Genomic DNA, 23,895 nt, shown 5'->3' with positions numbered 1-23,895 from the left:
GTATGATAATTTTTTTTTTTTTTACTGTTTTGTGGTATCTTTTGTTGCTAATAGTGCATCAGTTTTGGTATGTCTAGGAGTCACGGCTGTAGAGACGGTAGATGCGGTAGAGGCTGCACATTTGATGTCGTCCGAGGATGTTGAAGCACCCCCTGTTCCGTAACCAGACACGAATTCGGATGAGGAGGATGATGGGCTAGACGCGAATGACTTGAAACTATTTCCGCTTTTGAAGATTCGTGCTTCTCCCAAGCATTTGGTCGCACCGATGAGGCAGTTTAATGCTTGTCAGAAGAGAGCTGTGGTCGAGTTGGGGTTAGGAGAGTTGTTGAATCTTCAAATCCACGAAGGTTTATAGCTTGTGTGTAATCTTGTATTTTTATGAGGGACAATAGGTGCGTTCTAGGCCAATATTTAAGTCCCTAAATTAGTCACAAGCGTAACAAAATTGATGATTACATAATTGTAATTCTTTTTGACTCCTTGAATATATATATTTTATTTTATTGTATTTTTATAAACTTAGTATTCACCTTCTAATTCGTATCCCATTCATCAAATCCACCTTAGCTTATATTGAATTACATTTGTATATTCCACATTACATATTGTGTAGCATATGTGCGTTCTTGGGGTGAAGTGTGTGCGTTTACTGTAATTCCTTGCTTGTTGATGCGTCCTACGTATTATGCTTGTACGTAATGTTGTCCATTGTGCAATTGGCTAACAAACGCACAAACCAATACAGTAGTCCATAAGATGTTATGAATAATATAATATTATCTTCCATAAATAATCACAACCATTACATTAGATCATTGTAATACACAGAATATTTTATTTGTCATCACGCACAGACAACAAATAATACACACACACACACAGGCCGACGTGAATTCATGCACTAACCAAATACCACCCATACCGTCTAATTCATACCAAATGAGCACACTATTTCATTCCACTCACATCCATTATATCAATCATTTTCGGCTTCACAATGAATGTCACACCGCACAGGCCGACGTGAACAAACGCACACACAAAACTACTATGGCCCATGACGCACACTCCGTCGTAAACAAGAAAACAGTCATACCGTCTAATTCATTCAAAATGAACATACAAATTCCTTTCACGCACACCCATTGTAATAATAATTTTCGGCTCCACGATGAATGTCACACTGCATCAAAACCCTCATAATGCACGTCATGTCAACGCTAGCTGAAAAAATGCACCCACCGCCTGTCCCCCAACTACCTACCTGCGTAAACATTCTTCTATTTACTAAAAAACACACACACAAAAACGTCCCAATTGTTTCGTGTTCCCCTTGCATATTAATTTAAATACAGCCACCAACAAAAAATAATGACAACAGTGTAAAATTTTACTACGCACACGCCGTCGGACCTGGATGTACAGACCAACGTACAAAGTTAATTACATACTTAAGTCAGCAACTCTCATACCTGCGCTATTCGCCATCTTCAACCTCTGAAAATTCGTCCCAATCACAAATCAAAAGCTCATGGTTAAACTCCTACAGACATTGTCTAGAATTGACTACAACTTATTTCCATAATATTTGTAATCTTTGATTATGGCAAAGATTCCAATCTAATTCTAACCAAAATTAACACATTAATACAATTACTTTTAAACCCCCTATTTAAAATATGTCCTTATTTACATTATATTTCTCATTCAATCTCATCCATCCATTACAAATTTATAAATGGATGAGATCTCATCTCACCATCTCATTTAATAAGGGGGTCTCATGGGATCTGCACCCTATATATATATATATATATATATATATATATATATATATATATATATATATATATATATATATATATATATATATATATGAGAACATGTGTTTAGGTGATAACACATCATGTGCTTCCATCTAATATTTTTTAATGGTCTAGATTAGATTAAGTGTGTGCGAACGCGCATTAAATGTGTGCAAACGCGATTTAGTGTGTTTGCACACAATTTGAATTAATTTGATCTAATCCACTTTTTCAGACTAGTCTAAACGGATTAAGGCTCTCAATTCAATAGATTATTAATATTACTTTATAGCGAAAATGATTATTTTAGTCTCTTAATTGTAATATAATAGACAACTCAGTTACATAATTATATTTGTAGTGCCATTTAATTATAGAATTGTCCATTTGGAGGCCCTTGTACACATGATTGAGCTTTTTTGTTTTTTTGTAAATTTACCAATTAGACTTACTACAAATTTCCTCAACACAATTTTCTTTTTTTTTTTTCTTTTTTCAATTTCAAGTTTTAACATGTCATTCTCATTCTTTTTTTTTTTTTTTATCAAGAATCTTCAATAACGCTCGGATTATCTTCACAACACACTCAAACATTTATATCAATCCACCTAAACATCCCACAATACTCTTTCATTAACAAATACAAAATTTGGAGAAATTTGTATTAATAACTTCTCAAAAATTTGAATAATGCAAAAGATAGGGTAACAGAGGTACTCACATTAGATAAAATAAACACTTGCTTTTTGTGGAAATGCTCGAAAACATTTACCTAAAGTGACATAATTTTAAGACATCCTAATTGATAGCTGCACATCCTTACATCTATACCGAAATTCTTAATACATTTCAAAAGACATACAATTTGAAACTTGGGACATCTTTTAATCAATTAAACTTCGAACATATACTTGTAACTTTCCTAAAAGATGAATGTTCGAATTTTCAGAATAAAAATTACCCCAATAATGGTAGATAAAGGAATACAATATATGACTATTGGGATAATGATGGAAGAAAAAAATAATATAAAAAATGTACATCATTGTCCTTTTAATGTGTCGATTATTATTACAAACTATCGTTAGGTTTGAACAAATATTTGACATGAGAGACTAAAAATGCTATAAAAAAAAAAAAAAAAAAAAAAAAACAATAAGGGACTAAAGAGGGTTACCATTATAAATAAGGGACTAAGTTGTCCATTATGCAACAATTTACAGATTAAAAAAATACTATTTCCATTACTTATATATATATATATATATATAGTACAAAATAAGGCTTTGTAATATTTAATGAAATTAATTTAGAAAAAATATAATGCTCCAAAAGTTGTGACTGAGTGGAATTAGCATGATTCTGCTACTCTTTGGGTTGAGCTGTTGAGCCTATTATACATACTTTTCTTAGTATGATTTATCTCTCATATGTAATTTGTCACTTATTACATAAAAAATAAATTTACTCAATATATATTCTCGAATAGTAATTACGATTTCCTTCTTACCTAATTTAAAAAACATACAAATAATACTCAAAAGTCAAAGACCTTGTGGTCAAGTGGTATTGACTTGTTGGATTATGAACAAATATTACATGTAACATGCAAATGCCTCCACTAAGACTTGAACCTATCACATTCCACATAGGGGAGCAACATGGTACTATTGAATTACAAGATCCTTGGTTAACAAGGTACTTTTACTCAAAGTATAACTACAACTTTTAATTATGACAAAATTTATATTTTATTTAAAAAATAATGTACAACTTGAAAAGCATAAAAAAAAAATAGACATAATTGAGTAATATAACTTTCATTGGCTCTTATAAGATAATTATTATATTTGGGAGAAGATAGTTATTATATTATCTCACAAATAATTTAATATGGAGAAAATGCTTTTTACATCTCATTAATTCTTTCACAATATGACTTATAATTGATGGGTAGAGAAAAAAAAAATAAGTGTGTGAGACCATTTCATTTTGAGACGTGAAACACTTTATTGGAAGGAGAAAAGTTTGAATGTGAATAACACAACTCTTAATTTTTTCTCAGCTTTATTGTTAATAACAATCTGAGATCTATGATAAGCAGCATTATGGAGATTGGAGAGATAGTGAATTCTATAAATTATCTCGCCTTATCGTCACTTGTAGTAGGATGAAACAAAAAGGAGATTTTGGGATTCCTTAAGAATAAAGTTCTCAGCAAGTATATGTGGTCTAATGGTACCCGGGTTGGACTTCCATTTGGAAGGTTGTGAAAGTATATAAACAGATACTACATTGTAATAGAGCCAATAGCATTCAAAAAAAAGTTCTCAGCAAAATCAGCAGCTGGAATCACAAATTCTTATCAAGACCCAGAAAATAAGTTCGTATACAAAGTGTGATACAAGCACTACCTTCCTATGCTATGAGTGTATTTCAAATACCAAAGGAGATTGTGAGAGAAATTGAATGTGCTATGAATGCTTTTTGGTGGGGAGTAAAATATTGCAACCGTAATGATATTCAATGGAAATCTTGGTCACACCTTAGCTTTGTATTCCCAAAGATTGGAGTGGTATTAGGTTTCGAAAACTGGACCTCTTTAACAGTGCACTGTTATGCAAGCAAGCTTGGAGACTCATTCAATTCCCCCTCGTCCCTTCTTGCAAGAGTATTCCAAGCAAAATACTACCCAGGCTCCTCATTCTTAGATGTTAGAATTAGCAGTAACCCATCCTTTATTTGGAACAATCTCTTAAGCACCAAGGAGATCATTAGAAATCATAACTGTTGGAGGATGGGTAATGGTAACTGCATTAATATTTGGAGAGACATATGACTTCGTGATCCCTCAAATCCACAGATCACCACGCCACCTTTCCCTTTCTGGAAAATGTTGTTGTTTCCTCTCTCCTCAACAACCAATTAGATCAAAGTTCGGACATGGACACAATTCAAAATATATATTTAACCATCGTGACGCCACTCTAATCACAAACATTCCCATGTCCATGTTCAAAAGAGATGATAAACTAATTTGGATGAGAGAAGACTGATGTCACTTTACAGTTAAACGTTGTTACAAGGCTCTTGTGGGTGAGCAGAATATTGATAACAAGAAAGATTGGGTCTCAATACGAAAAAGTATATGAGAATCAAAATAAATGCAAAAACAAGCACCATTTACGCATATTATACTCTGTAATTATAATTTTAACATAATGCTAGCAACAGAATTAAGACTTAAACACATATAATTTATTATTACTAAATTTGTATTCAAGTATTAATTTTGTTACTAACATAATTTAAAATTATAATTATAATATTTGTAAATAGTGTTTTTTACTTATTTTACTATTATTTTTAATAATCCAAAAACATATTTAAAATTGAACAAAAAATGTCAATTTTAAAAAAATTGAGAGAACAAATATGAATGTATGAATAATTCAAGAGGAAAAATACTATAACAAGGTGGAAAAGTGTAATTTTTCCTACATTTTATAGAGACATTCCAGGCCATCTCCAAGGCCCTTCCCCTCCAAAGACAAAAATTCAAAAACCCTCTGAAGAGCTTTGGCGACAATTGGCAGTTGATTCTTGAGAGCGGAAGCGCATATGGATTTTGTTCGGTATGGAATTTCTTTATCGGCTTTGTCAACTCCAATTCAGCATTTCTTTATCCGCTTTGTCAACTCCAACCATTTCTTTATCCGCTTTGTCAACTCCAATTCAGAATTTCTTTATCCGGATTTACATTTGCTGGATTGGGTGTCTGTGGGTCCTCTTTTCGAGTGAAGTACAATTTGGGTTCTTTAGTTCTAGGGTTTTCAGTCTTGATTGAGGGGAGAACTCTGTTTGCTGAGAATGATGGCTTCTCCTGCTGCTGCTGCACCTCTTCCATCACAAAAGGAGCTTGAGGAAATGCTCATTGAGTCTGGAATTGAGCTCTCTACACCTCCTTCATCCACTGGCGAGCTTCTCAGCCTCCTTGAAGTAAAATTCTTTCCCTTTTCTTTTGCATATAAAGGTTCAATTATGCTTGGATTGGTTTTCATTGATGGGATTTCTTCACCAGGCAAATGATTATAAAATTTTAGGGTCTCTTTTCCTGCCTGAAAGGATCAATTCTTATGTTGTTGTTGTTGTTCTGTCTACGTTTTATTTAGAAATGTTTATGCTTTCATCTCTAGTTTATTCATATACGTTTTTAGGAACTGACATGTTGAATTACACACACACACACTCAAAACTACAGTCCTCATCTGGACATTATATGTTTACTACTGTTGTTTTAACTCTTCTCTTGCATTGCATTTTCTTTTCGAAAGCTGAATCAGAACTGAAGAGCATAGGGCAAGACCCTTCAGTGTCGATGAGAAATGTACTTGAGCCAATTAAAAAAGCGCTGATTGAAACAAAACTTCTGAGACATTCTGATAAAATCATTGAGGTTTCTGTTGCATCTTGTATCTGTGAAATTATGAGAATATCTGCACCCGTTCTACCCTATGATAATACAGAAATGGAGGTATTTAATACTTTTTATATGTTCAAAACTTAGGCCGGGTTGCAAACAATTTTAGTATTTATTTATTTATTTATTATTTCTTTCTACTTGAGCAGTCTAACATATATCATATATGTGCATCTATGTTTAAAAAATATCATCTTTTGGTTCTCAGGTCGTTTTCCATCAGATTATAGCATCCCTTGAAAAGTTATATTTCATTGATAGTAACTACTATAGTAAGGCTCTGAGAGTTCTTGAAGCGGTTGCGAAGTACAGGTTGTGTGTGATGCTATTGGATTTTGACTATGTGTTAGCTGTTAACGTTTTCCAACTGTTTCTCAAAATCATCAGGTATTTTCTAGTTGTTCATATCATATAGCGTTACACACTATAGTATAATATTCTCCTATATTGTACATTTGTACTCTTTAATGTGTCTATAGAATTGACCCTTCACTTTTTATCAAGCTTCAACCATACCAATGCTGTGTTAAGATACATGGTAGACATCATGTCTCAGCTCATAGAAGAAAGAGATGAAGTCTCACTAGATTTTCAAGTTTCCATTCTTGATAGCCTCAGAAAGGAAACTCTGGTAATAATCACTATGCAAATATTGATGCTATCTCCAAACATTGTTTTCAATTTTTTGATTAACTAGGTATGTTTTTATCTAGGCTACTGCACCTTGTTCATCGATATTGGGAAGCGAAGTCTTGGAAAAGTGTGCTGCCAAATTGAAGCCTTGTCTTTTAGAATTAATGACAAATATGAACATGAATTTGGATGATTATTCTAAAATACTTGGCTCAATATTGCATGAAGTTCCTGAGGGAGAAAACATGGTATCTATGTGTTTGCGTATTTTTCATTAAACTTGTTGACTTTCTACTGTTGTATTTCCTTTGAAGATCAGAAGATGTTTATAGATTAAGATAATTTGGGTGTGTTCAGCATATGCTTTTGGATAGAATGAGTAGTTGGAATCTGTAGAAGGCTAGAGGCTAGGTGAAGGGAGTGGACATTAAAAATGACGTACTATTGCTAGAAGCTGATGTAGGCATGTAGCATTAATGAGAATGAAATGGAGAAACAGAATCCATATAACTGAAAATTGTAAAAAATGTAAAAAATGTCCCTCTATAATATGCCAATTATCAATGTCACCCCTGAATTATGAGTGGTGTAAATGTTGCCCCTCAATTATCAAAACGGTGCACATATAGCCCTCCCGTAACGGACATGTGGTTCCCCGTTAGTGTACGACACCGTTAAGTCAAAGTAAATATGTAATTTAGTTGTTTTTTCCCTCCTTCAATTCGAAGTACCAGCGATGGACATCGGTGGGGAACCACGGGTCCGTTACGGGAGGGGCTATATGTGCACCATTTTGATAATTGAGGGGCAACATTTACACCACTCATAATTCAGGGGTGACATTGATAATCGGCATATTGTAGAGGGGCATTTTTTACAATTTTTCCTTAAGATAATTTGGGTGTGTTCAGCGTATGCTCTTGGATAGAATGAGCAGTTGGAATCTGTAGAAGGCTAGAGGCTAGGTGAAGGGAGTAGACATTAAGAAAGACGTACTATTGCAAGAAGCTGATGTAGGCATGTAGCATTAATGAGAATGAAATGGAGAAACAGAATCCATATAACTGAACTTAACTAGGCTAGGATTGGTTGAGTTGGGTTGAGGTTATGTCCTCAAGCTTCAAAACTTTGTTATCTATTATCTGCTGTCAGCGTAAGGTTTGGTAGTCAAGAGATGCATTAATTTTAGGGAAAATTGCAATTTTGGTCCTTCAGTTATAACAACAGTACAAACTTAGTCCCTGAGTTACATGCGTGACCATCTTTAACCCCTAAGTTATGCACGAAGTGGCGATTTTAGTCCATCTAGGACTTTCTACCACCAATTTGTCACTTACTAAAGTGGCTGATTTGGTCCTTCAAGGACTCAAATTGCCACTCCATGCATCACTTAGGGGTTAAAGATGGTCACGCATATGACTCAGGGACTAAGTCTGTACCACAAGTATAACTGGAGGACCAAAAATGCAATTTTCCCTTAATTTTAAAATCATAGAACCATTTATCCTTAAAGAAGAAGTCTTTAATACTGTCTAGATTTAAGTCATGGGCATCTGATCTGCTTGTTTTATGCTGTCACTTGCCATTCTACATTGAGATATGATGAATATGATATTCTTCCGTGTTTGTGGGAGGGGGGGTTTCCTTCTTATGGATAACAATCTAATTTTTCATTTTTTCGTGAATGATCAGGTGGAAAATGCTGGTTCTGTACCACCTGTAGAAGGAACATTTGCTCTTCAACTTCCTCAGGTACCACTACTGGATGCCACTCAAACAATGAATAACAATAACAATAACCTGGAACTTGATGGGTCATTGAAGGCATCTTTTGGGATGAACGAAAGCAAACGCTCTGATGAAGAACCTACTATCAAGAAGGAACAAGAGAAGAAATCTTGGAGCTCATTGGACATTAATGCAACTTCAATTGCGTTAACTTTGCCAGCTGTAACTGGAAAGGAGTCTGTGACTAAGCCTGATGTGTTAGCCCCCAGCAGCACAAAAAGTCCTTGCAAAAGGGGCCAACCAAAGAAGAATCAGACAGATCTCACCGTGCAAAAGAGATATGAAGGGACTAGGTCTGCCCAGAGAAAACTTAAAGAAAAGGTACTACTGTAATGGTGCTTGCAGATTCTCTAGATTTCTGGTTAGAGTAATCTTTGTGATTCTATCTATTCAGTTTCCTAATCATTATATTTCTGCATTGCCTTAACCCATAACTAATTGGTTTGCATCTCTTTATTGAGTTCTATTAAAACTTAAATTTCCATCTGCCTCTTTCTGTTCTATCTCTAATTAGTACCATATTAGTGGTTTAGGATGTGACTTCATGTATAAACCCCCAAAAAAAAAATATTAATTTTTTTAATAACATTGAACTGGTTTCCTTGTCGGAAACTAGACCAGAGACTGGTTTGATTTCCGAAAAGGAAACCAATCGCCGGAAACCAGATTAGTCAAGGAAACCAATCTGGTTTCCGGTATCTGGTTTTCCAAGTCGGGAACCAATCTGGTTTCCGACTTGGAAACCCAGATTTTGGATTTCCATGTCAGAAACCAATCCAAATTGGTTTCCGACTTGGAAATCCAGAACTAGATGATTCCAAGTCGGAAAATAGTTTCCGATGTTGAGAAGTGATGCGATGTCGAGAAGCGAAGCGATGAAGAAGCCTGAAGTGGAAAATGACTTCCCCTAAAAAAAGGGGAAGTCATTTTCCATAAAAATGACTCTATTTTCCATTGACCCAATTTCATTTTCCTTTGACTTTAGTGTTTTCCTACTTACCAAACACTAGAAATCATTTTCCGGGTTTCCAAACACACCCTTAACGTATTCCAAGAAAATAAAAAAATTAGGAACTTAGTATCATATTCTCCTTCTTGCAACCAGTGCACCCCTAGACATATGTTGAACTTGCGGTATCTCAGCATTAAATCCTTTCCACCGTAAGTGTACCAAAAAAGAATGCATAATTGGTAATACTATATTATTGCACTTTCCAACGAGTGTGTTGATTGTGAGGGATTGAAAAGCCTAGTGGGTGGTGACTAAGCAGAAGCAAAATATGTGAGAATACTTGTAATAGAGAGAATACATGATTATGTTAATAATAATAGATTGTCTCTCTATGTTTCTTGAACGGTACAGAGTGTATAGAGATTCTATATTTATAGAAACATTGGGTTAAACCACTCCTACCTTGAATAGGAAATCAAGATTACTCCTAATAGGAATAGGACTAAGGCTTCCTATTATTCAACACTCCCCTCAAGCTGGAATATCTAGAAGTTCCACGCTTGAATTAAAACAAACACTCCACCTAAGTCAAAATTACAAATGAAGATTAAATGCCGCTAGAGGATAATAGTGTTGAATGTCGTCGGAAGACATGTCACTATACACAACCCTTGGAAATGAAGTTGAAAGCATCAAGGATGGATTTGAACATGAACAAGCTCAAGCTAACAAAGTGACACAAACACTCTTGAACAAATGTAAAAAAGCCTTCATCAAGACTCAAGAGTAGAGGTGAAATGGAGCAGGGGCAATAAATGGGTACATATGGTCCCTAACAATGAAGATAGCCAAAGCGATAAAGAGAAGCCCCATAGCAATGAAAGAACAAAACATGCGTGGTTCATGGTAATACTCCCCTAGCCACCCTTTCTTGAAACTTGAGAAATAATAAATGGCCTTTGGACATAAAATATTATAGTGCCGATTGCCGAAATTAAACACCCTCAGGGAACAATAAGGCACACTGAAAATGAAGAAGCAAATAAGGTAATACCAAAATTGAACTCCCTTAGGAAAGAAACTTGACAACGGATCCAAAAATCCTTTAAATTTCAAAAAAGACCAAAATTTATCGATAAAAGGGACAATGCAACACCAATGGCGATTCTTAGAATAGGAACCTATGCAAGACAGTTGGAAAAGTTGATTTCACATATCTCACTATGAGAAAGAGATTTGAAGCAACTAGGCCTTCCAAGGGAAATCGTGGGAGGAGTTCATGCAAGAGTGAGGTAACTCCTAGTTTGACTGTACGTATAAAGAAGAAGGAAAAAGAAATAGCCAATGATGCAGACTTGCAGAGAAGTCATCTCTTCAACGAAATCAGCACCAAAATATAAGCACAAGAACTAAACACTTGAGGAAGCAAGCTTTAAACAAAGGAATGGTACCATTGTAATGTTTTATATGAAGAGTCATATTTTTAAAGTTTAGGTTTCTTACTTGTATATATACTCTGTTGTACCAACCATTTAAGTCTATCAAATCCAAGTATCTTTCTTCACATGGTAACAAACTAGGCTCCTTTCACCAACAAAATTCCCTTTTTTTTTCTTCTTACCAAATCAATTTTGTTTTCCTCTTGCACGATAACTGTTCTTGTCCCGATGCATCTTTGGCTGTTGTTTGAAAAACTAACACCACAATCTTACTCAGAAGTCAGGACGACGTCACCGTGAAAGGCTATCGCAAAAAACTCAACTTTGCCTTATCCCGTATTGAATTGATTGCATTTCATTATGATCCTATGATTATTAGGGTGTTGTCAATTTCAGTCCACAACTTTCAAAACTAGCAATTTAGTACCGTAACTATTTAATTTTTATCAATTTTAGTCAGTACGGCCAAATTTCTAGCCAATTATCGCCAATTTTTATCCACATCTCACCTGCCTCTATATTAATTCAAACAATGGTTTACAAATTATCTTTCATTTTAACACTGAATTAAAAGATTTCGGCGACAATTTGACGGGGCTGACTAAAATTGTTGAAAAGTTAGGGTATTAAATTGTTAGTTTTGAAAGTTGTGGTCTCAAATTGACAACACCCCAATAGTCATATGACCAAAAGTGAAATTTACACTTGAACTTTATTATAACTTACAATTTGCAGTGAAAAATTGGGATTTAATTAGTACCATATTAGGGGTTTAGAATTTCTTACTGGTAAACACTGTCCCCCATGTACCCAAAAAAATAAAAAATTAAAAACTTAGTATCATGTTATCCTTCTTGCAACCAGTGACTCCTAGACATATGTTGAACTTGAGGTAACTCAACGGTAAATCCTATCCACCACAAGTGTACCCAAAATGGATGCATAAAAGATTATACCATATTATTGCACTTCCCGATGAGTGCAACCCTAGATGTGTGTTGAACTTATTGAAACAATATTAGTTGATTCTCTTTGTCCGCCTTGAGAAGGGTCACATTCTACTTTGTTTCAAAAAAAGTTGTTTTTAATATGATCATTTCTTATGTTCCAATATAGCATAATTCTTTAAAAATTAGGCAAGTACCATTTCTTATGTATTTGATTGAATATATACTTATTAGTTATTACTCCAGAATATAAATTTTTATTTTCAAAATTCAATTTATTAGTATAAAAACATAAGCTTGGTTAAATTGGCTGAGAGAATTGTAAAAGGGGCTCAAATGGGATGGTGAGTAATTCATTTTGGATTACTCATAGAAAGAAAAAAAAAATGTCCGGAGACACATTTTGGAAATGAGAATTCTTAAAGCTTCATTTCTCTAATGTGTCTTTTGGAAGACTTTACTATATTCATCCTATCAAAATCCGCATTAGAGAATGTGGCTTTTAACCCAATTTTTAAACACTTCTGCTCAATTGCCTGAAATCTTTCTATATGAAGTCCTTACGGAGGCAATCATGTTTGTGACAGGTGAGGATTAGGGAGAATGTCTGATGCATTTCATAGGAGATAAGAAGTAAAGCTTTTCATCTAAATCCAACTTCCTCTATGACTATGGAAGAGCTTGGCATTTTTTTTTTCCACAAGTCATATTTATGAAATGCAGTTTTCTTAAGATTACATTTCTAAGATGCGACATCTTTTAATTTTCTTAGCAACTACAAATGTTATATAGTACTATTATTTTGCTAATGAAAATTGGGTAATACATAATTAGTCTTCATTAAAATTTGCTTATTTTTGACATTTTGTATAAAGTAAATAAAATATGTATAATTTATGAACTTCCCAGTATAGCCATTTCATTGATATTTTGCATCTAACTATGACATTTTACTCTATTTGTTTTATATGTCATTACTCTCTTTTGGGCAAAATAACCAAATGTGTACACTTATGGTTTTTATTCATATTCAGGATTCTAAAAAGCTTCATACTATTAAAGATTATGGAAAAGAGTTGGTAGGGACTAAAATCAAAGTCTGGTGGCCCCGGGATAGAAGGTAAGTACTTAAGAAGGGCAAATTGAATGACTGTCTTAGTACCCATTGAAATAGAACGCTTCACTTGTTCCATTATTACCTTTTGAGATGGAAAGCATCACTTGTTCCATTGATTGCAACATTTGACAATTTCCCTCAGTTGTTAACAGCTTGTGTTTTTTAACTTCAAATTCAATTTTATAAATTTGACACCTAAGGTTATAGGTCTGAAAGATGAATCCTTTTGAGATATCGCATTTACATTATTTGAATCCTATGGTAAATATATACAAATTGTTGCATTTAATTTGTAAACATGTAGCTTATGCACTTTTGATTTATTCTTTTAATATGTATTTTTAAAGTTTTGCTCTTTTAAGTCTAAGAAGCGCTGCCAAGGACCTTGTGGTCCAATGGCACCAAGTTGCTCCCTTATATGGGAGGTTGTGGGTTTGAACCTCAGTGGAAGCGATATTAGCTCTCTGTGCTTCATTAGGTTGAAAAAGCATTGTATTAGAGTCAATTCTTGTCATATTTTCTGTTCTTTTCTCTTTACAGGTTTTATGAGGGGGTGATTTCTTCTTTTAACCCTAAGACAGAAAAGCACAAGGTACATAAGCCCAACGGGCAGATATTTCTGTATTTTATGTGTTGCATATAATTGCCCTTGGGATATACTATTTTCTATCTTCAAAAATAGGATTTTCCAAGATAAAGGGCAAATGCTCTTCCCTAACAATTTGCTTTTCTAGGATAGTGATATTTAGGCTGAGTTTGACGCATCTTCACTACTCATGCTCCATTATGTTGGCAATTATAAACCAACTCCCATTATTCTAATTTCTGCCCAATCCATTTCGAGATAACGTGGATGCAATTTCTAGGTTAGCCAACTGCCTCGTTGTAACATAACGTGGATGCAATTTACAGGGGCGTGTAACTGACTGACTTTGCTTTCTGATTGAGTAAAGAGGAAGAGGAAGGGAGATAAGGACGCCGTCGTTTTACTTTTTTTAAAAAATCATTTTTAATTGCCGTTAGTTACGTAAACATATGTTCATAATTTTATAATTTCACATTCTGAATGTATAGTTATGAAGTTATGGATGTGTAGTTATGCAATTCTGAATGTATAATTATGAAGTTATGGATGTGTAGTTATGCAATTCTGAATGTATAGTTATGAAGTTATGCAATTCTGAATGTATAGTTATGAAGTTAATGGATGTGTAGTTATGCAATTCTGAATGTATAGTTATGAAGTTATGAATTATAGTTATGCAATTTTGAATGTATAGTTATGAAGTTATGGATGTGTAATAAAAAAACTGATTGGTGGAGTTAAACGGTGTCACAAACGGCACTGTTACTCCAAAATAGTGAAACGACGTCGTTTGCAACCGTGTGCGCCATGCATGGTGCACACGGTTGCACAGCATAACAATTGTTCTTCGGCAAATTATATCGTGCACCAAGGTGCACATTAAAAGTTTATGTGTATTATTATATATTATGTTAGATCAGATTATGTGTATTATGTTAGAAGTTTATGTGTATTTTACTATACAAATATGTACATACGAAACATGAGATTTTTAGGGCGCACAATGCATTGTGCGCCCTGGTGCACGATATACCAATTATATTTCTTTTACATGAAATAGTTGTTAGCTGATAGCTGTTAGTTGATTGACCGATTGAGTTTGTGGGTTTGACTATTTGATAGCATTAACTGATTGTAGAAAGATGTTTGGTAAATTAGCTGTTAGTTGATAACTGATTACATGCAAAATGACATTCTTAAAATGTTGATCGAAAAAGTTGATTTGAATAGTTTTTTTTAATTTTAGCATTTTGAATCAATCAACTATTACAAAAAGTTAATTAATCAAACACTTATATTTTGACTGTTTAATCAAGTTAAACAGCTAATAGTGGTCAAATAAACTAAAATTGACTAATAAGCTATTTATGTTACCAAACATAGCCTCAAAACAAGTTAAGGGTGTATACACGACGGTTATAGTCAAACCTGTGGCCGAAAAAAATAGCTGGCACAAAATGCCCTCAGTCGTAGGTACATTTTACGAATCACATTTTAATTATGACGCATTTTATATTTTATTTAAAAAATTAATTCACACACAATTTTAAATTTATAAAAGAAAATACATATATCCCCTCTCAATTTTTACCTCCAAACTTTTCCTGGTTTATTCATTGGGTGAATGAATTGATAAATTCACCACACCCCCGAGATTTCATCTCATTTTGATTTTGATTCTTCTTTTATGTTATTTTAATTTGACTTATTTTTATTTTATGTTATTTTAATTTAAATGATTTTATGTTATTTTAATTTGACTTATTTTTTATATTGGGTTGGCACCGTGGACAAGGGTTAAGGGCAAATTATGCTGTGCATCCGTATGCACCATGCATGGTGCATACGGATGCAAAAACGATGTCGTTTTATTAAAAATGCGTGTCTCCCCTTAAAAAAAAACCAGGTTCGATTCCCAGCAACAACATATGAACTAAAATTTCAGAATCGATGAACTATAATTCCATAATCGATGAACTAAAATTCCAGAATCTAATCTATGAACTAAAAATTCCAAAATGAATGAACTAAAATTCCAGAATCTATGAACTAAAATTTCAGAATCGGTGAACTACAATTCCAGAATCGATGAACTATAATTCCAGAATCAATGAAATAAAATTCCATAATCTATGAACTAAAATTCCAGAATGAATGAACAACATAATGTTGTTGCTGGGAATCGAACCTGAATTTTTTTTTTAAAGGGAAGACGCGCGTTTTTAATAAAACGACGTTGTTTTTGCATCCGTATGCACCATGCATGGTGCATACGGATGCATAGCATAACTACCCAGGGTTAAGCATCAATGGCTGAGTGGTGAAAATTAATACATAAATTTAATTAACAATCGTGATGAGTTAATTCCAGTAATGGTCCTCTGACTATTGCGATTTTTCAAAATTAGTCATCGACTTTTAATTTGGAAAAAAAAAGACACTTGACTTTCATATTTGTTTCAACAATGGTCCTTCCGTCAAATATCAGTTAAAGTGGCGGGTAGTGTAGTCACTTCTTTAATTGCTTTCTTCTTCCTCTTGCAAATACGTATCCAAACCTATAATATATGCCTACCACACCATCAGTACACCCATTCTTCTTCCTCTTGCCTATCCTTGTTGTTTTAACACTCTTCAAATTGTCAGGGTCACTTTCACCAGTACACCCATCAGAAACCCCAGCTTCCATATCTGGCACTATAGATGCAATCCCATCATCATCCTCAAAAAAACAAGACCTCCTTCAGTCCTTCTTGTTGTTCCAATTGCAGAGGAGTCCATATTAATAACTTTTAATTGTATCTCTCTTATTGAGATAGATAGGGGGAGAGAGAGAAATAAGAATGAGCCTGTGGAGGTGTGGAGCTAGAAATGGGGGAGGTTATAAAGAAGGTTTATGATACGATTCCACATCGGCTCCACAAGAGATTGTGGAGTGGTACTTAAGTTGGGGTCAAACCTCCACTCATGAGCTAGCTTTTGTGGCGGAATTAGGGTATTTGCTTTAGTACCGTATCAGGTTGGTAGAGATGTGATGAAGGAAGATTTAGAGAGAGAGAGACCGGTTTCAGGGATTCTGTATGAAGGAAGATTTAGAGAGAGAGAGAGACCGGTTTCAGGGATTCTGTCAAGGAGATGGCTTTGTTGTTAGTAAGGTACGGAGGGAGGGAAGCGAGCCGAGGAGGAGTCGCCGGCGTCTGATGATGTGATACCAGAGTAAGAGGGTGAGTGACCCTGGCAAGAGGAAGAAGAAACCAATTAAGGACTACACTATCCCTCTACTTAAGGCCACGTCCTTGTGACCCTGGCAAGAGGAAGAAGAAACCAATTAAGGACTACACTATCCCTCTACTTAAGGCCACGGCCTTGTGACCCTGGCAAGAGGAAGAAGAAACCAATTAAGGAAATGACTACACTATCCCTCTACTTAAGGCCACGACCTTAACTAATGTTTGTGTGTCAACCCGTTTAACTCGTTAACAAAATGTGTTCGTGTTAAAAATTTGAACATGTTAACATTAACGTGTCGTGTCCGTGTTTAGCCCTATCGTGTTCGTGTCATTATCATGTCAACCCATTAACAAACCCGTATACACGAATTGTCAAGTTACACCATCAGGCTACGCCGCTACGCGACGTCGCTAGACTATATATGGCGGGACCAAGGGACCTGCGGTAGTCGCAGGCTTGTGTGGCGGAACCGAATGGTCCACCACACTGGCCTGTGGCCTTCTTGCGGAGCTAGCCGACGAGTCAGTTGAACCCGCGGGTAGTCCTGTAAGAACAACAATGGATAACAGAGCCTTCTCCTCCTACAAACATAACACAAAAATACATCTTCAAACTCCATTTTCAGACATCGATCCAAGCTCCTCCTCAACAGCATATATCACATAAACAAGACTATAACAAGATTTTAGTACAAAATATATACACAAAAACACCATATGCTAACATTTATAAAACCAAAAGCATGGTATACACACATAGCAGATACTATTGGAATTTTTAGCATAAAATAGCAATTTTGAGTGGCTATTTTGTGGTACAAATATATGTGGGGTCCACTTCTAATTTGGGTCGAGTCAAATTTAATTCGCACTTTTCGTAGTGAGACGAAGAATTTGATATAATGTACACTCAAAATGGATAATAGCTGAATGAGAAATTGATTCTCAAAGTGAACCTATTTGAGAGAAGTCAAAAAATTCGAATTAATGCTAATTTGTTAGCATTCTCACGAATGGAAAATTAAGCATTCGTTTGTTGCTTAATTAAGCACTCTTGGTGCTTTTAAATATGAAAGGTGCTGATGATTTAAAGCACAATTCGTGCTTCTTTGCTAAGCACGGGTTCGTGGGCAAATTATGTTGTGCAATCGTGTGCACCATGCAAAAACGGTGTCGTTTTACTTTTTTTAAAAAATCATTTTTGATTGCCGTTAGTTACGTAAACATATGTTCATAATTTTATAATTTCACATTCTAAATGTATAGTTATGAAGTTATGGATATGTAATTATGCAATTTTGAATGTATAGTTATGAAGTTATGGATGTGTAGTTATGCATGCAATTCTGAATGTATAGTTATAAAGTTATAATTTCACATTCTGAATGTATAGTTATGAAGTTATGGATGTGTAGTTATGCAATTCTAAATGTATAGTTATGAAGTTATGGATCTGTAGTTATGCATTCAATTCTGAATGTATAGTTATGAAGTTATGGATGTGTAGTTATGCAATTCTAAATGTATAGTTATGAAGATATGGATGTGTAGTTATGAAATTCTGAATGTATAGTTATGAAATTATGGATGTATAGTTATGCAATTCTGAATGTATAGTTATGAAGTTATGAATTTGTAGTTATGCAATTATGAATGTATAGTTATGAAGTTATGGATGTATAGTTCAAATTATGCACAACATAATGCCGTTAACGACAATCGAAACTGATTTTTTTTTTTCGTTTAAGTTGGGCGTCAAAACGACGTCGTTTTTGAAACCATGTGCACCAGGCATGGTGCACACGGTTGCACAGCATAACGCTGCTTTAATTCGTGAAGCACGAACTGTTGGTGCTTTGATGCCCCGAATCGATTAGCACGAGTTGGTGCTTATTTAAGCACCGTTTCGTGCTTTTATTCTGGATGTCTCGGTCATTTCCGAATCGTTAACCTTTCGTATGTACGGACTTCTCAGTCACTCAGATATTTTTTAAATGGGTCGTTTTGGTCGGTACAAATTAATTTCGTGATCGTTGATATTATTGCGATAATAAATATGATTGTTTCAAAAGTTATTATCCAATTATTAAATTGAGGGGCCGGCGTCTGATGATGTGATACCAGAGTAAGAGGGTGAGTGACCCTGGCAAGAGGAAGAAGAAACCAATTAAGGACTACACTATCCCTCTACTTAAGGCCACGTCCTTGTGACCCTGTCAAGAGGAAGAAGAAACCAATTAAGGACTACACTATCCCTCTACTTAAGGCCACGGCCTTGTGACCCTGGCAAGAGGAAGAAGAAACCAATTAAGGAAATGACTGCACTATCCCTCTACTTAAGGCCACGACCTTAACTAATGGTTGACAGAAGGACTATTGCTGGAACAAATCAAGTATCATTTTTGTTTATATACAGAAGGACTATTGCAATAGTCGGAGGACCATTGTTGGGATTTATAAAGAAAATTTTGTAAAGAAAATATAGAAAGGATGTTTATGTTATAAATAAAACTTATGGTGGACATTAATATAGTAGCTTTGTAACGTCTGTAACGGATGTAATTATCCTTCATTATTGTATGCCTTTAGTGTATCTTGTATATATATGATTGTACTATGATGGATGATGATGAATTGATCTATCCTCCTTTTCTCCCTCATCTTTCTACTCTTATTCTCGTTCTTACTGTTCTTCACGAGCTAAAGGCCTGCAAAATAACTTGCAATACAACACGTTATCAGCATGCTCAATCCCGGTGAACGGTAACTTTTATGAGTTTTTTATGCCTTATTATTTTTCGGATGCCTCAAAATTATATGTGTTTATGCTTTATGCATTTTTGAATTTATGAAAACTTGATCATATGATTATATATTGTTGATAATATACTTCTACATCCGTAAGTATATATTTACTGTGAATATGTATATCATGAATGAATAAGTTTACTGGGCAAATACATATATTTCGTAGCAATGAACCAAAAATATTGATGTTGATGAATATTTGATGAGGAACCAAAATTTTTTGGCCTATGCTTATATGTGACTTCATATCAAATATGCGTACAATTTTTCTTGCAATATCTAAAATTCTAGTTGCTAGATGTACTAAGTCTGGATTTTTGCATATGATATATATTTTTTTCCGGAAAAATTGTATTGCTTTCAATATATACACTATTTTTTTACATACTGGCATGAAAAATTTGATTGATTAATTATTTTTGGTATGATAATTAGTTTAGTACAATGAGAAATTGTCTAGAATGAGTTTTTTTTCATACCTTTCTTCCCCCTCCATCGCCGTCGCGCCTGTCATCTGAGCCACGTCGGAGGTGTTGCAGCGGCGGCATGGGGCGGCTATTTTTTTTGCGGCGTCTGTCCAGCAGTCCAGCCCCTATTTTTAGAAGTGATCGGAGAGGGACAAAAATAGATCCCGTTTTTTCGGCCGATCGTCCCCCATTTTTTTCTGATCTGTACCATCATCGCATGGTGGGCTGTGAGGATGGCCCTATGGGTGGCCGCGGTAGAGGCGAGCGGCGGCTATTACGAAGATCGTGGCCGCGTTACTGACGACCGGTGGTGGTCTGCGGCAAGGGCGGCGATCAATAATGGCGGTTGGCGGAGGTCTCTTCATTTTATCGAAACCGTTTGCGTAAATACAAGCCCCATAACGCCAGAAGCGTTATTAATTTCGCGTTGTTTACGGATGATTTTTGCTTTTATTCACAAAAAAAAAAAAAAAACGCCAGAAGCGTTAATTCCTACTTAGGATTTGGATTGGACCACCTTTAAAATAAATGGACCATCTTTATATTTGAACCATTCTTACATAAAAATCCTAAGTCCCATATTTTTTTATAAAATATGTTTTTTTTTCTTGGTCCTCATTAAAACTATTTCCGGTAGAAAATAGTTGCTCTTGAAAAAAGAGAATTCACTGAGCTCGCACTCAATGGAAGAAATTTCTTTATTTGGGTGTTTGATGTCGGAATATATCTTGCATCTATAAAACTGCCAAACACCATCAAAGAGGCATCTACGAGTATTGAGGCCCAGAAGGCAATACCGCTCATTTTTCTTCGTCACCACCTTAACCATGACCTCATACAATGAATATTCAATCTCTATTCCATGCCTTCGAGCATGCTTCTGCTTGAACGATTCTTTCATATCTGAATGCAAATATACCATATAGTGGATTGTTCTTAAGCATTATCTTGATACCTATTTTTTTCTCTCAATTATATTGTGGGCTGTTTTTGGAATAATAAAATATTCCTAATAATTCTTGTAGCTTATGCCATATGCTTTTGCATCCCGTCGATGCGCATGCATAGAATTAGAGAGCTTAATTAAAATACATAATATTGTGACACTTTCTAGATGTGACCACCAAATACATTGTATGGTCGGTGCACTTGTTGTCAAGTGTCAAATTTTTGTTGTGTCACAAATTGCTATCTCATGCCTTACAGGGATGTGAATCATCACAAAAGAGCATTTACTGATTTGCTCTTGATGGTAGCAATTGTTTGCTATACGCCATATATTTTAAGATTTATTATAAATCTTACTAGAAGCTTTGCCCGGATGGCAAATCAAAGCCACTGTTTATTATGGGACAATCCCTGAAGGATCGTTTTAATCAACAAGTGGTCATAGTCTGAATTCTAAATATAGTTTTGCCTAGAAGGTAAATCAAGAGCACTATTTTTATTTGTCACCCGTTATCTTGCCCCAACCCTCGATTATAGATATTTGATCTAAAAGGATTTATAGACCCTAAGTCAATCCCTGAAAGATATTTGGTGTATGCGGGTCTTATTGTCAATGGTCGTATTGTACTCCAGTAGTAGTACATGACAAAATTATGCTAAGTGTTTGGTCATTGAGCTATTTTTTTTAATAAGGTCTGGAAGACCCTGAATGTGGATTGATCTTTAAGGTGACTAATGACTCATGAATGAAGTTTGCAACTTCTATTTCTAATGTTATGCTACTCTCCAAAAGTCAATATTGACTCACATCATGTTGGTTTGCCTGAAGCAAACAAGTTGTGATTTTTTTTACACATAGTAATCACTGCCTAAAAAATTCTGACCGGCGCAGTTTGAAAATTAAATTCGTGAAAAATACTTGTTGAACTCCTTTTGGCATGAAATTTTTTTCTGGAGAACCTAGACTCGTGATATTTGATGTCTGTAAAAATATTTTGTTAAAAATATGCTTTGGTTATTCCAGAAAAATTTGTAAAGTTTTGGCAGTGTGCTGCCAATTATTTTTCTGCCTGGAGCAATGTTGTGAAAAATTTCAGAAAAAATACTTTCACACCTTGGATTGACATGAAAATTTTTATGTACGTTCTAGACTTACTGAACTGCATATCTGCCAAATTTTGTGTCAAAATGTGTTACCTTTTTCCCCCAGAAAATTCTGCAATCCAGGTCAAAATTATGAAAATTATATCTTGCTATTTTGTGATGTTTTCATGCTGAGATATGAAACTATGAAATAAAATGAGAGTTTGCTTGGAAAAGTGCTGTTTTTGACGCCCCGAAATAGGAATGAATGGGCCCGGCAGCGAACATGTGTTCATTATTATTCGGCGAACGGTACTTCTCTCATTTTTCTAATTTATGAATTAATAAACAATATCTCTTGTCATGTCATGCCTTGTGTGTACCAAACATGATATTCTTTATTTAATTGATATGCATGACTCAATTGAGTGTTTGGTGTCCAAGACATAAGGGACAATTATATCACATGTTGCATGTGCTTCTCTTTAATTGACAACATTTAGCATATAATCTCTTGATTATGTTCACATAAGAGATTTTGTTATTTATCTTGTTGGCAATTTATGATTTGCTATAGGCCATAGCTATTGAGATTTATCACCCAACTTATAAGTGGGAAAATAGCATGAATTCTCAATATGGTTAGGTTGCACCTGTCGTTGCTAAACCTTAGCTTGCATGTGATAATAGTTAAAGGCTATGACATGTTTACAGTGCTAGTTTCTGCTATAGAAACTTTTTGACATGAGATTTGGGCATATGATATTTAAATTTATAGCCCTCATTATTTTGTATATTTATTTGCCCAGAAGGTAGATTAAGGATTTTAATTCTCTAAGTCATCCTTTTAGGATGAATCTTGACAATGAATTCTTGACCAAAAATGGTCAACCTATCCCATCAATCCCCGAAGGATTGTTTGACGTTACTATGAGTCAAATTCTTTTTATCCAAGTCTAACTCAATGCATATCACAAATCAATCCCTCAAGGATTGCTATACCCCCTTTTTTTTCACCTAGTACGTGGTTTCAGAAGTAACATTTCCCTATCTGTGTTATTTTATTTGCGCAGTCTATTTTATATCACCACCACAAAGTACCTCTAAAAGGGCTATCAAAGAAACAAAAAGCCCATGATAGGGGATCAATACATATAATTGGGTACGTTGACTGCATTCCAAATGAAGATTGTTTCTCGGCATTAGGGGGAGATAATATACTACTCTGTAGCTTTTTGGAATGCCAAGAAATTTCATAAGGATAAAAACATCTTCATTATTTAAATCCATGTACTAGTTAGATTGAACTGGAAGTTCAAAAGATAATCTATTTGCGATTTTAGCAAATAATCTGCCGAATACATCTATTGATCATAATGATCATAAAAGAAGTGACTAGGTCCTATATCCTTGGACCAAACATATCTATCGATACTCCTTGACACCAGAAGTGTAGGAGACCTATCGGCGAAAGAGATATGAATCATAATACTAGATCTAGTAAAGAAATATTGTCACTCTTGAAATAGTTTGAATAATTATGTCCTGCAGACGTTCGTCCAGATGACGAAAAACCCTGGTAAGACTTATAGGTGCACCAAACAAACGT

The 23,895-nt window shown here is 34.8% G+C and overlaps 2 protein-coding genes across 2 annotated transcripts in view; both read left to right on the top strand.

Moving 5' to 3' along the window:
• LOC109164750 overlaps window positions 1-23,895 on the top strand; it is an 86,318-nt gene that overhangs the window by 38,769 nt on the left and 23,654 nt on the right. The gene's annotated exons all lie outside the window — the stretch shown is intronic.
• LOC109165339 (sister chromatid cohesion protein PDS5 homolog B-A-like) lies at window positions 5,521-14,177 on the top strand. The gene is made up of 8 exons (XM_019314058.1): window positions 5,521-5,807; window positions 6,143-6,342; window positions 6,497-6,675; window positions 6,793-6,919; window positions 7,002-7,169; window positions 8,614-9,030; window positions 13,705-13,756; window positions 14,077-14,177. The coding sequence occupies exons 2-7, from the start codon at window positions 6,187-6,189 to the stop codon at window positions 13,711-13,713; spliced, it is 1,056 nt and encodes a 351-aa protein (XP_019169603.1). The 5' UTR covers window positions 5,521-5,807; window positions 6,143-6,186; the 3' UTR covers window positions 13,714-13,756; window positions 14,077-14,177.

Source organism: Ipomoea nil, unplaced genomic scaffold (assembly GCF_001879475.1).
Source record: "Ipomoea nil cultivar Tokyo-kokei standard unplaced genomic scaffold, Asagao_1.1 scaffold3069, whole genome shotgun sequence".
In the NCBI taxonomy this organism is placed as follows: domain Eukaryota; kingdom Viridiplantae; phylum Streptophyta; class Magnoliopsida; order Solanales; family Convolvulaceae; genus Ipomoea; species Ipomoea nil.
This window is presented reverse-complemented; position numbering and strand designations above follow the sequence as displayed.